Here is an 18,396-nt window from a genome sequence, read left to right on the forward strand (position 1 = left end):
CATGAAATCATTGTTTATTTCTAGAAAGATATTACGACATACTGAGGCGACGTAAAGTATATAAAAAACTGAATTTTCTAATTGCTACTGCATTTGTATATTAAATTAATACCATCCGGTCAATGCCGCTGCTAGTGAGTGTCAAACTCAATTTAATTGTCAAACTAAAACTAAGTTGGGAATTCTTTTAGGAAAAGTACGATTTTGGGCTGTTCTGTTTAAGTCTTTATTTTATTATATATTTATATATATGTATAAGTGCTATTACTTCAATGTATTTGTCATTGGCTTTAAAAGTTTTTGGTTTTGATTGTCATTATATTGCAATAGTTTCGTGTAAAAAGAATTGACTTTACATCTGCATATAATTACGTATCTATTTTAAATGTGCGTTATGTCAAGTGTATTATAAAATCAATAGTGAGGTGATCGGGTATGTTTACAATTTTAAATTACGTCTTATGATTGTCGGCCAAGGTCGTATAACATATATGAAAATGGAGTTAAAATCAGAATTCTTATTCTTTCTTATGCCAATAATTCTAGGTAAGATTTATTAAAATTAAAAACTTGTCGTTTTCAACATGTCTAAAGCTATACCATGACTTGTTGTTAGACTACTGCAAACACATGATATGACACTGATGAATTTGTTTACATCACGCTTCTGTGATTTTCATTTAACATCTAGTTGAAAATCAATTATTTGAGGGTCGATATAAATTAATTCTTTATTGTTTAAATCCATCTTATATATAACTTATGCTGTTTTTGATTGTCAGTTTAGGTTACATAAAACATAGTACTGAATTCCAAAAAAAATATATCAACCACCAAATATATATAAGATATATCTGCAAGATATATTCCATCTGTATGCCACTATGCACTGCATCATGTACTGCATATAAACAATCCTTGATGAAACCAACGAGGAAACACATCAGTGCACTAAAGAAAGCTATATTTTATATAAGCTAGTCAATCATGTGGTTTAGGGACTTTGACGCAGTGCAGGCGAAGTAGCCACACCGTCATATAAGCATGGGATTAAATTCCGCTTAGAGAATGACAAACTCTGCAGATCTAACATGGAAAATTCCGGAGTAAAAAATCACAAATTGATCTCTATCCTATATGGCACTGATTTAACCAACAGTGTTAGAAGTATATTTATCTTGCTAGAATATTTTACCCGAAGCCTAAGTGGGTCTTCGTCATCCAACATATAAATTGTAACTTATTCGAATTAAGAATCAATGGTGACAAAACCTGCATAGCATAAAGAAAACTGCGTTTGATATAAAAATAGGAAGATGTGGTATGATTGCCATTGAGACAACACCCCACCGGAGACCAAATGACGATGAAATTAGCAACTATAGATAACCGTACGGCGAAACCCATACCTCATAGTAAGCTATAAAAGTTCCCGAAATGACAGGTGTAAAACAATTCAAACGGGAAAAACTAACGGCCTGATTTATTTTCAATAAAATAAACAAAAAAAATACAATATGATATACAGCAACATATGTCAACCGTTGAATTACAGGCTTCTGACTTAGGCGGGGTTAACAGATTGAATGGCTTTTGAGGCTAGAAATATGTATATACTTTATATTCACATTACTAATGGTGTTAAACCACATTCAAATCATTTATATACATTTTCGCATTCGAATTTTCAATCATTTATGTTATCCATTCGTTTGATGTGTTTGAGGTTTTGATTTTGCCATTTGATTACGGACTTTCCGTTATGGATTTTCCTAGGAGTTCGGTATTTTTGTTATTTTACTTCTTAAATATAATTCAGAACACATTTGACTCTATTTTATATTAGAATTCTTTTTTTTTTATATTTGACACTTTTCATCATTATTATATTATTTGATATAGCACTCTATGTAACTATACCACGTTTTCATTTCCAAACATATTAGAACATTTGCACGAAGGGGATAATCAATCTATAATGACAAAGTAAATACAAATATCTCGATTTAAGAGCAGACTAATCATACTTTGTGTAAAAGCATTCGACAAAAATATCTCTGAAACTGCCATTAAGGTAACTGGGGTATCTAAATGTTTTATTATAGGTTTTTCTTGAACGTTTGTAAAAGACTTCTAGGTCAATGTACTTTCAATTTTCAAATAAAGACAGGCGGTCACGTACCTTGTTTTTTCGTTAAAATACATTGAAATTAAAGAAATTATAGTTATTTTATGTGGGTAATTATATAGGGGTATCTTAATTTATCTTTATTGAGGAAACATTAAACGATAGAATTCAATCAAATAATTGCTTTTCATAAATACTTCCGAAACATCAAATAAAATTAGTGGGTCACGGGCTTTATATTCTTGAAAAATACAAAATACAAATGTCCTATCAAATCTAATGTAATTATCTTCCTTTGATTTTAAAAGTATTTTTTTCTTATTTTTAAATACACTTAAAGACACTTTATTTTTTGATAGTTTAATCCTTAGATTTCAAGTTTTACATGTTTCTGTTTTAAATCCAAAAAGAATGTTTTGAAACATGCCCAGAAGGGATGCTCAGACAAAGAAACCCAAATCTACCATAACAAATGCTAGATTTTTCATTGGCAAAAAGTAAAATAACAAAAATACTCAAAAGAAAATTCGAAACGGAAAGTCCCTTATCAAATGGCAAAATCAAAAGCTCAAACACATCCACGAATGGAAAACAGCTGTAATATTCCTGACTTGGTAAAAAATGGTAGATTAATCTTGGTTATATAGCTAGCTAAACCATTAAATTGTACGACAGTCGCATACAATTCCATTATATTGACAACAATGTGTGAACTAAACAAACTACTACATTTGTTACCTGGGCGTGTTTCTAAATGACAGCTTGCTTCCCTATGGCAAAATACTACCACTTCCACTTCATTTTAACATTGGTGGATAATTTTTTCATTGGCTATCATACTACATCTATTCATTTTTATATTCTCATCTCCGTGTTGACATTTTATCTCAGGTACACATCATACAGTTTGTCATCATGAATGAACAGAAGATTTCATATTCCTTCATCTTTTCGTTCAGCTATATAGATAATGTCCTGTCACTGAATCAGTCAATGATTCAATGCTTGGTGATAAAACCTTTCCTATTGATTTAACTTTTAAAAATTGATACCACAGATACATTTACGTCTGCTTCATATCTAGACTGAATCATAGGCTATGTCAATGAGGGTCACCACTGAACAATTTTCCTATTGTGATCTTTCAATTTCTGTGTAGCACCATTCCAGCAGTGCATGAGTATTCATTATACATCTCCAAGTTGATACGATATTCGAGGGTTTGAGTTTCATATCATGCTGTCATTGACAGAGGGTTGCTGCTGACAAGGGCACCTATTTAACAAAACACCCTCTTGAAGTTATTTCAAATGTTTTTTGGACGCCAACATGCTTATGCTTTTGATGACTGATATGAAATATATGTGTCATGGATGACCCCACGGGTATTTTCCAGTGGTCGTAGATCGTTTCCTTGATTGTGACATCACCAAATGTAAAAAAAATATTACCTGATATGAGGGTGCTACTAATGGAAAACGAATTACTTACTCTTTTTGTATACCTGAGTTTTCTCCTGGTTTTTGGTCGGGTTAATAATGTTGTTCAATCAGTAGGTTTCTGTGTAGTATTTTGTGAAAGGTCATTTGTTTAATGACCATGGTGTTGTCTATTTTTCATGGACGTCCGATATTCCATTGTCCTTTTTTGTATCCTCTTTTTTGTACTATTTGGCTTTAAATTCAATTTAAATTTAATCAGAAAAGTGATATGAACAAAGTAAATAAATACATTGGATATTATTTTTTAAAACATTGCAATTTATAAACAATATGAGCCTACTGTAATTAAATCACCTAATCAAATTCAAAGTATGGATAAACAGGAACAGGAACACATTATTTAGCCATAATTTACAAAACGAAAATAACAAATGATAATATGTGCGTCCGAAAAAAAACAGGTAAAATACCAAAAGTACTGAAATCAAAGGAAAATTCAAAACTGAAAGTCCTTAATCAATAATCTTTTTTTCAATGCAAAAACGAAGCGCTTTTCTTAAATAAGATCGAGAAATCTGGAATCCGTACTTTCTTAATAATGTCTTGATTTTATCAATGGGGAATTTTAGAAATGTATGTAATAGATCTTGTCAGTACAAATCAATTCTTGGATTAGTTATTCTTTTTATTACATTGACTTTTAATGAAAATAAAGTAGAGAATGCAACTATAACTTTTTTCAAGTACCTCGTTTGCATACAACTGCGTTGCCAACGTTTTGACAACACATATTGCTGTATTAAGTCAGAGTAGTGATATAACAGGATGATTTTCACATGTGAATTTTATTTTTACTGGGAAATCACGGTATTTCAGTTTAACCATTTCAATAGACAAAATTTGTTTTATGACAAACCGAAGACAACTCTAATTCCAATGCAAGACGTGATAAATTACATTTACAATATTTACGTCAACGTTACTTTCAATGATAAATAGAAGGCTCTATCAACTAAATTGTACCAAGTGACAAGATAAAAGCTAACGATTTTTTTAAATTTTGAAACCTAATGTCAAGCATTAAATAAATTCATCAAAGATACCAGACTTTAAATTTTGTACACCAGACGCGTGTTTCATCTACAAAAGACTCACCAGTGATGATCGATTCCAAAAAGTTAAAAGGCCAAATAACGTACGTAGTAGAGGACCAAAAATTCCGAAATTTATTGCCAAATACAGCTAAGGTATTCTATTCCTAGGGTTGACAAATCTTAGTATTTCGAACAATTCTATGTTTTGTTAACAGTTTATCTATGATTATGACCATAACAATGATAACACAGAAGTGTTAACTACTGGACTGGTGATACCATCGGGGAGGAACCCTCCACTAGCAGGGGCATCGACCTAGTGGTTGTAAATAAACTCATTATAAATACCAGGCTTATAATTTTGTACGCCAGCGATGATCGAATCAAACTACTCCTCGGATAATTGTTCTGTTTATAGCAAATCTCACAAAGAATAAACAAATCGCACATACTGAAAAATGCTGAAAAATGGAAAGTTGACATATATGACAAACGGGATGATTTCAACTTTTCAATTATGTCAACTTCCCATCTATATATATGACAAACGGGATGATTTCAACTTTCCAATTATGTCAACTTCCCATTTTCATATACGACAAACGGGATGTTTCAACTTTCCAATTATGTCAACTTTCCATTGTCAGCAATAATATACCCTCTGATCCATTGTATGGCACTTATATATCTTTATCAATACATACGTTAGGCATGTTTATATTTATACTAAACAGACTTTATTACCAGGGTATGCTCCTGACATAACAACTATCCAAATCGAGTTATAAGGAAAATCGACTGATATTGACACTACCTAAGTCTCACGGTCACCATCACAAATTGGTTGACCGATACCAAGTATTTGTGTCTCAACTCTCTAGCGACATAGATATATACTTCTTCGGAGTCGTCTATCTGTGTCAATATCGACCAACAAAAAAAAACAAATTAAGAAGCAGACCTTCTAGTTTCGGAAGTTCCAATTGAAAAAGAGATGTAAGCACTTACTGAAATGTGGGTAATTAAGTGACATGGCATCATCAATTATTCTGAAAGTAATTTCAAGAACTTTGTAAGATGCTTTTTCTTTCTCTTTTTGAATGAACATAATAAAATAACAAACTCAAGTCGGTAAGTAGGGATGCACAATTAGTACCTGCTGGTAAACCGACTGTCTGTTGAAATAGTAATCCACCAAACTCAACAAATACGTAATCGATCAAACAGTTCAGCATTGATATAACATCATCTTTGGTGTATCAATTATTGAAATCTGTGTGGTTCTGAAGTTTTTCTGAAAAATCTCCTCGTTTTTTTAGCACACCATGAGATGACAGGTGGAAGATAAATTAAGAACTCTGCTAAAAGGAACGACTACTGCTTTATTAAATCTCATTTTTATTGATGCAAATCCTGTACAAACATTATGTTTCAATCATTATAGGTTTTACCTTTAACAAGATACATGTGTGCCTGAAAGGAACGTTTATTAACAACACGTTAGTTATGTCATGTTATGTTTCGGAGCTGAAATTTGATGTTGAAATAACCGATCCATCAGACAAATTGGTAGCAAAATGTGTGGCACCAGTCAGGACCGAACTTAAGGGGTTGTGCACAAACCAGAGAACGACCCAAGATCTATCCACCAATATAACGACTTTAACTGTCGATAAAACAGAGCAAAATAACATAACTGGTACATGGAAATGCAGTCATGGCACGAATCGTGATTTCGATTTATTTGATGTCCAGGACAATTACGACGTCACTACATATAATAAGCCACCAGGTATGATGGGTTAGCTATGTGTTTAAGACTATCTGATATTTAAAATGCTTTACAGTCCCATTGTGTGATATGTCTAAAGTTATTCAAAAGTTTTCAACTGTTCCATGTCTTTTTTTATTACATTTTTACCATAGTCGTCATCAAAAATTTAATTCACAAGTTCTTCTGTTCTCGAAAATAGATGTTTTTTTAATTGATTTTTAAGAGACTGATATTTTACGTTTTCATTTCGTGAATTACAAAAGAAAACAAAAAGCGATCAAAAGAGAAAGTACTCACATAAATAAAAATTATAAACATAATTAAACAATTCCTAAAATGTTGTAAGTACAAGTTGCAAATATCTAGGCATTGCAGTTTCGTCAACAATTATATATATTGTTACTGTCATCTTTTTCATTGGTCAGAGACTGAAAATGTACACTTATATGAGCAGAAAATGGAAAGGTAAGGGAGATTGTTTATCAAAATGTCCTTATCATGTTTACTTTGCAGGCGAAGTTTATAATAAATGAATTCTTTACGAACTAACTATTGTATTCAAATATAATCTGTAAAATGATACTTTTTAAATATAGTCTTATAAAAAATAAGTACATGTTAGAATTGTCTGTAGTCTGTTACTGTGCTTATTCAGTAGGCTTTGGGGTATCACAATGGCAATTGCTCAAACAGTTTCACAAATTGCAGTTTGAATTATTCTCCCACAAACTGATCAACTGGTAAAAATAGATTCTTACTTTTGTACCAGTGGATTATTGGATTTATCCAATCGAGATAGTTGAATTATCGAATTTTAGCGAAGACTTTAAAATTGATAATTTAACTATCGAGATTGGATAAATCTGATAATTCACGAGTAACTATGTAAGAATTTGTTTCTCTAATGATAATCAAATAAATTTTCATTTTTGATAAACGAAAATCCCTTCGAGTGCCTTCCACATTCCACAAGATGGTCAATTTCATTAACACCTGTTAGAACATGTTGATTCATTCAGTGTGCTGAAAAAGGTTATGACCCATAAACTCATCCAATCATCTTCTGAGATAATCAGCAACCACATGTTGATTAAAATTTTTTATGCAATGGGTCCAGAAAGGGTTAAATTGCCACAGAATTAGAGAAAATAATTTAACAAATTGCTTCAAGTAAAGGTTGTTAGTATGAAATGAGTGTAGTGAAATAAATATAGATTCTTACATTGGAACCAGTGGATTATCGGATTTATCAAATCGAGATAGTTAAAATTGATAATTTAACTATCGAGATAGGATAAATCCGATAATCCACTAGTAACTGTGTAAGAATCTGTTTCTCTAATGATTATCAAATACATTTTCTTTTTTAATAAACGAAAATCCCCTTCGAGTGCCTTCTGCATTCCACAAAGTTGTCAATTTCATTATCACCTGTTAGCACATTTTGATCCATCCTATGAGCTGATAAAGGTTATGACCCTTAAACTCATCCAATCATCTTCTGATATCATCGGTTACCACACGTTGACTAAATTTTTTTAAACAATGGGTCCGTAGAGGGTTAAATTGCCAAAGAATTAGAGAAAAAGTCATACTTACCATCCAACTCCAGCTAGTTATTGTCTATGTCATGAAATTATTACAAAATAATGACTTACTATTATATGAGTCACTGGTTTAAAAAGGTCTAACTTTGACATGAAAACTTCCATCCTAAATAAATTTTAAAAATAATTAGTTCAAAACATTGTTTTGTAGGTCAATGATTTATAGCTTTGTTTTCTAACAGCAAGTTAGTGCGTAATTGTAATGTGGATATTTTTTTCTAAAGCAATTACTAATCTGCTAATATTAAAGGGAAATAATTTACTTTACTGTAAAATCAGCAAAATTTTGTACTGTCAACTATCAACTTCCTTCATTTTATAAGTAATTTGTTTGTAACATTATTTCCATGATTATTAAACTATTGTCCTCTGTTTTGAAAAGAACACTGAAATTTATTTTTAATATGATTAAAATTTTGATTAAAAACTGTTAAAAACATATTATGGGACACATTCAAATTTCTATAAATGAGGGGCCTGATGGGTTATTTTTGTTCTTCGTGATCGGCGCATTTTCGCTATCGTGATCCGTTTTTCTACAGATTTTTTTTTTTTATATTTTCGAGATCCGTGATCATGGAAATTTATTTTCTGTGAATCGTGATTGACAAAAAAATCAATTCGTGAATCGTGATGAGACCCCCCCCATCAGGCCCCTCATAAATCATACAGATTCCTCTGTAAATTAAGAGGGTATCACCAGCCCAGTAGTCAGTAATTCTGTGTTGACATGAATTTTCATTGATATGGTCAAAATTATAGATTATCTGTTTTGCAAACCTTTGAATTGTTCAAAATACTAATAACTTTCTACCACCGAAGATTAGATTACTTATAAGCAGTATTTGGCAAAACATTTCGGAATTTTGTTTCCTCAATGCTCTTCAACTTCGTAATAACATGGCATTTCAAATGTTTTAATTCGAGTCGTATTGATGAATCTTTTGTATGCAAAATTGTAAGCCTGGTCAGGTATCTGATTAAATTTTTAATATACAATGACTGAATAAAAATTATTTCTCTTTAATGCCAGGGTAAAAATTTATATTTTGTTGCACAAAACTGGCTTCAGATGGTTAGCTGTGCAGCATGTAATCTTTTTTCTTGTCTGTGGTTTGGGAATACTAAATCCAACTACCAGTTTAAGGAGAACATTGACCTTAGTACAGGTTAAACAAGTCGTTAGGGTTAATAGTCTTATGATTTTTAACTGAAAGGATCGAGTTTTTGTAATCTAAAAAAGTTAGAAAATACCAAGGGAGCACACAAAAACCTTAAGTGAAAGAACAACACCACACAACAGTTAATAGTTATTTCTTTTTAAATATTTTTCAGATTTCTTTAAAAAGAGTTCTCAAAGAAATGATGATGGAAAACCCTTACTCAAAGGTGTGTAGGTTTGATTGTAGACTGATTTATTTTAAACGAGAGACCGAAATATTGAAATGAAATATTATTCTGTTTTAATATATCTCTGAACATGTAAATCATATGCTTTCAATTTCAAAAATACATACCCAATTATGAAAACATTCGTCATTAATTCCAAATAATTTCCTGAAGTCCAAATAATTTCCTGGAGTAAAATAAGATGTAAATACACTGGATGTGGTAGAATAAACAAATGCATCATTTTGACATTTCCATACGGTTCCGACATTTTCGAGATAAAGCATGACTGAATTGATAACATTGAAAAAATATAACAACCTTTATGAAAATCAAAATGACACTTAAAAGAAGAGACATAATGTAAAAATGTAAAAACTTAATTAACGTACCATTTATATTGAACAAAAAAAATGTGTTTGTTAAAATTTCAACATTTAAATATAAATGAAAGAGGAGTAAAGGTGTGCGTCAATGCGACAATAACCCAACAACATAAACAAAACGATCAGAGGTCAATATACAAGCCTTGTTAATAGTTCTTCGGTGGTTTTGTTTTTACATTTTAGTATAATTTTACATGTGTCGTTAAACCTTTTTGTTCACATATCTTTTACTACAAAATTGAGAGAATAGTGTCTTTAATTCAGTTTGGCTTTTTATTATATCAATCTTAATTACATATTACCAAATAAAATGGCATTGCACTAATTTGGTTTGCAAAAGTAAAGTGTTTGTTTGGTCTTGATATGTTTTGGTAACAATATCTAAAAAGTAAATGTTGTCTTGAATTTATTAACTTATGATATATTATACTCCCACTCTAGAATTGGGGTCATGTTGCAATCGCTTTGTCATTATGTCCTTCCGTCCGTTTGTTCATTCGTCCAACAAATATATTCGTGACTGATTTCTTTGGAATAACTTCACCAAATGGTTTTTTATTTAACCGTAACGTGTGAGCGCTTTGTGGATCTGTCAGACACCTACTGTTTCTCGATACTTCAATTTATGTGCTTAGCACGACAAGCTGTCGAGCCCATTCTTACTTCAATTGCTTTTTGAAACCATGTCTCTAAAAAAAGTTCTTCTGGACTTGATTCCTTAGATAATTCTATAATGGGATGGAGAAATCTGATGAATAATCGTTGGTTTATGTCTGTCATATTTGTTTTTCGTAAATTTTGTTAAAAATTAAGAAGTGATAGTTTTTTCAATTAAATTGTTTAGTATTTTTCATGTCGGGGCCTTTTAGAGCTGACTACACGGTATGGGTTTTTCTCATTGTTGAAGGTCGTACGGTTGCCTATAATTGCTTCTGTAGATAGTTGACTTATTGGCAATCATACCACATCTCCTTATTTTTATATTAATAAGACAATTGCACCTCACAAAGGGGATTTCTCATACGATGTCGCATAATAAGGTAATGAAAAAGTGACGTTGTCTTTCTAGTTTTCTCTGAAGCTGAAACTTTTGGTAGTCTTTCATTACTTGAAGTATTTTTTTTTTTCAAACATATAACAGCCAGAAAGAATAAACAAACAAAATCTATCCGTCCACTCTGAAATAAAATGAAATCCTATTATTCCCATCTAGCAGGCATGAGATGAACACATATAACATGGTCACATGTATACTTATCTTCAATTTTATTTTTCCGTCTTAGATGATTGCAGATGATAACTTATCATAAGATAATTATCACTGCTATTCTAACTTGAAACAAAGACTGTGGTTTGTCTCTATAAAGTGGTTTTACAATTGGCAAGTTATGAATGCTGTTCATAGTTCGATAATTTCCTTCTGAATTAGTAAAATTTATACAAATAGGCTGAAGATACGATTTAGGATTTTAGAATAATCCATAATATAATCATTCTTTAGGATATGAACTAACATTTAAATATGACGTATTATAAATACTCAAAATGACAACGTTGACTGTATGAACAAAACAAGATGTGTACCATACGTCACTGAAACAATATCACAAAACATGTCTCTCAAACAAATCTTTATTTTTCATTGTTGGGTAAGTTTAGTTCAAACTATTTTGAAAGACTTTATGTTGGCCTTTTAGATAAGATGTGCATTTTGTTATTTGATAACGTTACATTTACGAACATAAATAATTAGAATGACATGCACTATGATTTAACGTTAAATTGAGAATAATGTGTCCGTGTATGTTGGCGAGTCTGTTAGGGGGCGACCATCTGATATTCCGGGGAGGAGGGCAGAAGGAACTTTGCGAATTGACTTTTTATCTGTCGCAATGCAATTTTATTATTTATTTTCACTTTTGTGCACAACTGATTCCTGCAATTTGTTTTGCAAAATATTCATTTTCATACTGTCTTATGCAAATTTATTAATTTTTAGCTCTTACGAGGCCAGGATTTTAATTTTCAGAAGCATTAAATTCTTTTAATTACATTTTATGCTACAACCAAGAAATTAAAGAATTAAATCAAGCTTTTCGTTTGTTTTTCAATGCATTATTTTAACAGTGTCACGGATAGCACGTGCAGTCATAGCTGTTGTATATTATATGGAAATAAAATTTGATATTACATGTAGGATGCCTCTCGATTGATGTCAGCCAACAAAAATTACGGATTCTAATGAATCATACATGTAAGGTAATTATATATATAAGGTAATTATACATATAGAATATATATATATAATTGTACATTTTAGATTCGAATGATGAAATCCTGATCGCGAAAAGTTGTTGCTGTAAAACATGTGATCAAATGACAGCCTTTTCATTTTGTTTTGAGTGTAAAGAATTTTATTGCGAATCATGTTCCGAGCACCATGGCCAGGAACCACCGTCTCATACAATTTTTCAAGTAAAACACATTGAAACAGGCAGTCACAGTGTAAAGTGTATGACATGCAGTACTGGTAATCCTGTTAAAGTTTGTTTTCAGTGCAAAAGACTTTTGTGTAGAGAATGTTTATGTAACCATGTACATAAATCTTTATTTATAGAAAATGAAACTATAAATAAAAAAGATTGTGAACATTGCATTGTTAAAATGGATGAGGATATTGAGCGGTGTTTTACAATACCGATACCAGTAGACAAGTTACATGTTCCAACTAGGATTTGTGGTTTTGTCATCCTAGATGAAGAAAGGATTGTCATAGCTGATTATAGTAATAGGGTATTAAGAGTATTGTCAGTGGTTAATTCTGGAAAGAAATTTGAACCGATCATATTAGCTGGTGAACCCAGAGGAATAGCTAGGATGTTCGATAGTAGGTTTGCTGTCACATTTCCACATGATCGGAAAATACAAATTTTCGATGTCACATCTGTAGACCCTTCGAGTTCAATGAAAGACAAACTTGATATGCATTCTTATGGAAAACCTTTCAGTATCACTTATAATCAAGACATATTTGCAGTAGAAATAGATGAACGCGAAGATGGCTACATACTCATCCTGACGATAGACGGTGTCTGCCTTCATAAAATACATCAGGCTAAACAATATGCCTACTTTACTGGACATACTATAAGACTTGCCTTGGACAAAGCAAACCAGCGTTTATTCATTTCTGCAATGAGTAAAAGGGCAGTCACGTGCATAGATTTTAAGGGACAGAAAAAATGGTCTGAACAGCTTACAAGTCCAAGAGGTTTATTCTTTCTACAAGATCTTGACAAATTGATACTTGCAAGTAAACGGCGGAATGCTATTTATCAACTAAACACCCTCAATGGATATGGTAGGATCTTGGCTTCATGTGGTGACATTATATCACCTCGATATGTTGCTTATGATCAAAGAACAAAACTTCTGTGAGTACAAGCATATGGTGATGATGATGAAGATAAGATTGTTGTGATGAAATATAAGTAAACAATGTGTTTTGATGGAATTTTAAAATATGACTACAATGTATTTTTGTAAACGTTGCATTTCCTGTCGATGGTCGGTGGATTTCTCCGGGTAATACAGCTTTCTTTAACAATATAAACAGGCCGCCATGATATAGCCAAACGTGCTTAAAATGGCGTTAATCGTTGTTCACGTTATCGTCTCCAATCATATATCGTTGGTATATTAACCCGAATAATTCAGTCCCTCCCCGTGATCGACTCTCCCACTCGTTAATGTAGCCATCATAGAGCAGTGGAATATAACGACTGAATTATTCGGGTTATTGGTATATTGGTTTTTTTCTAAATTTAGTTCTTTTTTCATATTGTCTTACATAAGAAGATGTTGTCATTAAAGATATCATCATTAAGAAATATCCAACACGATATGATGTTTGGTATACAGTTTTAAAATACTAATGTTTTTGGACAGATCAAATTTACTGCAAAATGTAGTTTTTGAATATCAGGAGATGTGAGGTATTCATTAATGCGATAGTATAAAGACATTTACACAGCGAATAACACTGGTGGAGATGCCCTTGTTTCTGATTGTTGAAGGCCCTATGGTGACTTGTAGTTGTTTACATTCTCGTCCTCTAGATCTGGTAGATAGTTGTATCATTAGCAATCATACCATATCTCCGTATTTCATATCGTTTGAAATGAAGGGATTTGAGTAAAAGAAGTTCTTGGTGTATGTTATATTATTAACTTCACAATTACAATTTGGAAGTAGTCTATAGGTCCCGAGGGTATCATCAACTCATTAGTTAGAACATCGGTACTTTCATGATTTATACCCTAAGTTCTCCTTAATAGATTTAGAAATAATTTTAAAATTAAGGTACCAACTCCTTAATTTTTGGGTTTTATAGTTCCTGCTAAAGGTAAATTAGGAAAAGAGCTTCGGACGCACTAAACTTAGTAAGTATTCTTTTCATCTTCATTCGTGTGATTTAACGCTATTATTAAGATTTCATTTAAATTGAAACTTTGTGTAACTGGATAGATCGTCATTTCTACACTTCTCGATGTTAATTAATTTAACATGTTGAAGTTAACAAATGGCATTTTTCGATAGGATATTTTGTATTGTATCACTCAAAACAGTAATTTGACATTTTTTTACCGATACAGTATTTTGTAATATTATTAATTCGTATATTTTAACTAATTTGATTCGTTCAGGGATAGTCACATGTTAAACTATATTTTCGAAGGTATTTAGAAAACGGCGGATAGCAAAAAGCATATTGCACGGTTATTTTTAGAATATTTTTAAAAAAACCGATATACTTTGTGACGTCATGTAATGAATTTCATGATATTGTTAAAAGATTTATAAAAAAAATATCTATGATCGATTATTTGAAGAAAAAAAATCTTCAAATACATAAGATGTAAAAAAAAAAACAACATAAAAAGTAAATGAAATAACAGCTAATATGTTGTTATTGTCTATGAGACAATATGATATCTATAAAATTCCAACAAAATCAAATGACGATTTTGATACAAATATGGTCGGAAATTAATAATATAACAATTATAGCCTATGTATGAGGTCAATACAGGATATATCGACCCAAAGAAGTATATCGACCTCGGACTTCGTCCTCAGTCAATATACTTCTTTCAGGTCAATATATCCTTGTATCGACCTCATACAAAGGCTATAATTGTATATTGTTTTACTCGATACGGTATTTTGTATTGTCGTTTTCTGTTCCGTATTGTTGTGGTTTTTTTTAACTCGATACGGAATTGTGTATTGTTATACTAGATACGGTGTTATAGAAATAAGAAGATATGATATGAGTGCCAATGAGACAACTCTTCATCCAAGTCACAATGTGTAAAAAGTAAACAATTATAGGTCAAAGTACGGCCTTCAACACGGAGCCTTGGCTCACACCGAACAGCAAGCTATTAAGCGCCCCAAAATGATATGAATTGTTTTATTCGATACGGTATTTCTATTGTTTTATTCGATACGATATTTGCATTCTTTTATAAATACGATGCAGTTGTGATGTTTTATTTGTAATACTTTTGACGGTAAAGTGATGCTCGAGACCATAGTTAAAGAAAAAGAACCGATGCTCTCAGTTCTTATACTAGTTATAGAATTTAATTCTATGAAGAATCTTTTACTAGTAGACTTGTCGATAGTATAGAAGGACGGTTGCTTTTTTTTTTAGATAAGCTTATTCCCGTCATGTGTTCATGTGCCTATCGTGAGTCTCGATTTTCGTTAATGTGTGTTTTTTCTCATTTCATATTGTGTTTTATCATTTCATATTGTGTTTTCTCATTTCATATTGTTTTTTCATTTCAAATTGTGTTTTCTCATTTCATATTGTGTTTTCTCATTTCATACTGTATTTTATCATTTCATATTGTGTTTTCTCATTTCATATTGTGTTTTCTCATTTCATACTGTGTTTTATCATTTCATATTGTGTTTTTCTCATTTCATATTGTGTTTTCTCATTTCATATTGTGTTTTCTCATTTCATACTGTGTTTTATCATTTCATATTGTGTTTTCTTATTTCATATTGTGTTTTATCATTTCAAATTGTGTTTTCTCATTTCATATTGTTTTTTCATTTCATATTGTGTTTTCTCATTTCATATTGTGTTTTCTCATTTCATATTGTTTTTTCTCATTTCATATTGTGTTTTCTCATTTCATACTGTGTTTTATCATTTCATATTGTGTTTTTCTCATTTCATATTGTGTTTTCTCATTTCATACTGTGTTTTATCATTTCATATTGTGTTTTCTTATTTCATATTGTGTTTTATCATTTCAAATTGTGTTTTCTCATTTCATATTGTTTTTTCATTTCATATTGTGTTTTCTCATTTCATATTGTGTTTTCTCATTTCATATTGTTTTTTCTCATTTCATATTGTGTTTTCTCATTTCATACTGTGTTTTATCATTTCATATTGTGTTTTTCTCATTTCATATTGTGTTTTATCATTTCATATTGTGTTTTATCATTTCATACTGTGTTTTCTCATTTCATATTGTGTTTTATCATTTCAGGGAATTAGGTGTTGATGGGATATCTTTGATAGACTTTGTTAATTCATTTAACTTCTTCTGCAGAATCTTGAAGATCGAGAGCTTGACATTTATATTTTATTAGCACCTGTCTATGGTTTTTTGGTTGCCGTCTCATTGATGTTTTTACTATATTGTTTTTAATTCATAGATTAATTCCTTCAAATAAAATTGGTTATTTATTGGTGTCTTTGAATGAAAGGAGATTAAATAAGGCAAGATGAACTCACCGATATTCACATCACATTAACCGATTTAGATGATACAAATCAAGGTAACAAAAAAGGAGAATCGCATGCACACAAAAAGGAGCAAGGCCGGGTTCGTCGACATGGTAAGCATCTTCTGCTATATGCTTGCATCAACTGCCATCAATACGAATCCACACTCACTCAAAAGGAAACAATCGGTAAAATTACAAATCAGACAACTATTCGGGTATGTTAAGATCTAAGACCGCACAAAAACATTTATCTGATCGTCATAATCCTGTGAATACATATTTATTCTATGTAAGTTCTCTAATCTATATATTTAAAATACAAAAAGCTATATTTGAAGTTGGACACACTTCAACGGCAAGTCTTATGACTTTCATTTTCCGATTGTGATTCTACAATTAACCATGTCGGACTTTTTTTTCCGTCATGCCTGTAGACATTGATCCGACTTTTCGTACATTAATGTATTATTATATTGCACGGATAAAATTTGTCGTTACGAAGAGGTACAGAATGCCTAATCACAGATACTGTTTACCTTTTTCATTGCAGTCTCGGAATTTTCTGGAGCAGTGTCAAAGTTTATAGTAATTTAAAAGCATGTAGGATATATTATGTCCTACTTTAACAGAACAATTAGGGTTTATCTAATAGTATGTCTTGTTTATTATTTTGTATGATGCTAATCAATTATATGTGACACTATTATAAAATAAGTTTTTATTTTATTTTATTTTAGTTACTTTATGAAATTAATCAATGTATGAACAACAACATTATATATATTTTTATATCGATCATATATCTCTGTCATTTAATATTTATATCACTATTTGAAGCTTTTGTTTCCATCCCCATAACTCTTGATAAATTAAGGTTGAATTTCCTATATTCAACTTAATATTCTTAATATCTTTTGTGAAAGAGGGAATTATAGAATCTATATATAAAAAATGATCTGGCTGTTATAGATCCAATTGCAATTTGAAGATAAACGATTGGCAATAATTAGTGACTATAGGACATGTAATACAATAATTTTAGTTAAATTAAAAACCTAACTACTTTAATATTTATTGAATTTGGACCAAAATAGATTGTATAGTGATACCTGTAAATAATGAATTTCACATCGATTATAGAAAAAAGTTCTTTGACGTTTACAAGGAAAGACTATGGTAGGAGTTGTTTTTAAAATATCAAAAATTACTTAAGAGAGTGTACTATGTAAATTACATAGCTGATCTTGTCCTCCATAATGAATTAAAAAATGTAGATTATACAATGAAGAACACGAATTGACTCAACGCTATTTAAGCAATGTTCAGCAATGGTTGTGTAACAGTAGAGCATGATTTTTCAGCCGACCGAACTTGCAAGCCGGGGATCAGTCCTAGAACTGCTGGAACAGTAGTGCGCGCTAGAGATGAAGAAACAGTTTTCTAAAGCAGCAAATGGAAAACGGTCTTTACGGAAGCACTGCTATACTTCTATATTCTAGATTTATTATTCATTGTACCGTGACGATATACACATCTAACTCCACCTAAACCTTAATTCAACGTGAGGTTTAGGTTGGGCAGCAAATTTAAAAGTATAGTTTGATTTTCCTTCCATAATTACCACTGTACCAGCGAGAGATCAAGCTCGGGACATCCCCTTGGTCTGTAAGACACTGACTTATCAACCGAGGCTAAAAATCCAAAACTCCGGGTTCGATTCACAAGTGGTACCTTTTTTTAATAAATGGTTAAAAAAAGAA

At 31.2% G+C, this 18,396-nt stretch overlaps 1 protein-coding gene across 4 annotated transcripts; it reads left to right on the forward strand.

Moving 5' to 3' along the window:
• Window positions 1-436: 436 nt before the first annotated feature.
• On the forward strand, window positions 437-16,595 carry LOC127730322 (uncharacterized). Of its 4 annotated transcripts, none has more exons than XR_007995041.1 (5): window positions 437-546; window positions 6,109-6,456; window positions 9,381-9,434; window positions 12,141-13,405; window positions 16,396-16,595. XR_007995041.1 is itself a non-coding variant. In XM_052238686.1 (5 exons), exons 3-5 carry the CDS (start codon window positions 6,171-6,173, stop codon window positions 13,256-13,258), a joined length of 1,458 nt encoding a protein of 485 aa, XP_052094646.1. In that variant the 5' UTR covers window positions 439-546; window positions 5,412-5,660; window positions 6,109-6,170; the 3' UTR covers window positions 13,259-14,033. The 4 variants fall into 4 exon arrangements, 3 of the variants coding, with proteins under 3 accessions (XP_052094645.1, XP_052094646.1, XP_052094647.1); XM_052238686.1 differs by lacking the exon at window positions 16,396-16,595 and adding an exon at window positions 5,412-5,660 and having other exon boundaries at window positions 439-546; window positions 12,141-14,033; XM_052238685.1 differs by lacking the exon at window positions 16,396-16,595 and having other exon boundaries at window positions 12,141-14,033.
• Window positions 16,596-18,396: the final 1,801 nt, after the last annotated feature.

Source organism: Mytilus californianus, unplaced genomic scaffold, assembly GCF_021869535.1.
Source record: "Mytilus californianus isolate M0D057914Y unplaced genomic scaffold, xbMytCali1.0.p SCAF_2, whole genome shotgun sequence".
Classification (NCBI taxonomy): domain Eukaryota; kingdom Metazoa; phylum Mollusca; class Bivalvia; order Mytilida; family Mytilidae; genus Mytilus; species Mytilus californianus.

Excerpts from the sequence above, each read along its gene's own strand:
- LOC127730322 (XM_052238685.1), top strand. The coding sequence starts at position 462 with ATGATTGTCGGCCAAGGTCGTATAACATATATGAAAATGGAGTTAAAA. Across the intron at positions 547-6,108 it reads TCTTATGCCAATAATTCTAG|GTTTTACCTTTAACAAGATA; the intron begins GTAAGATTTATT and ends CAATCATTATAG. Across the intron at positions 9,435-12,140 it reads TGGAAAACCCTTACTCAAAG|ATTCGAATGATGAAATCCTG; the intron begins GTGTGTAGGTTT and ends TGTACATTTTAG.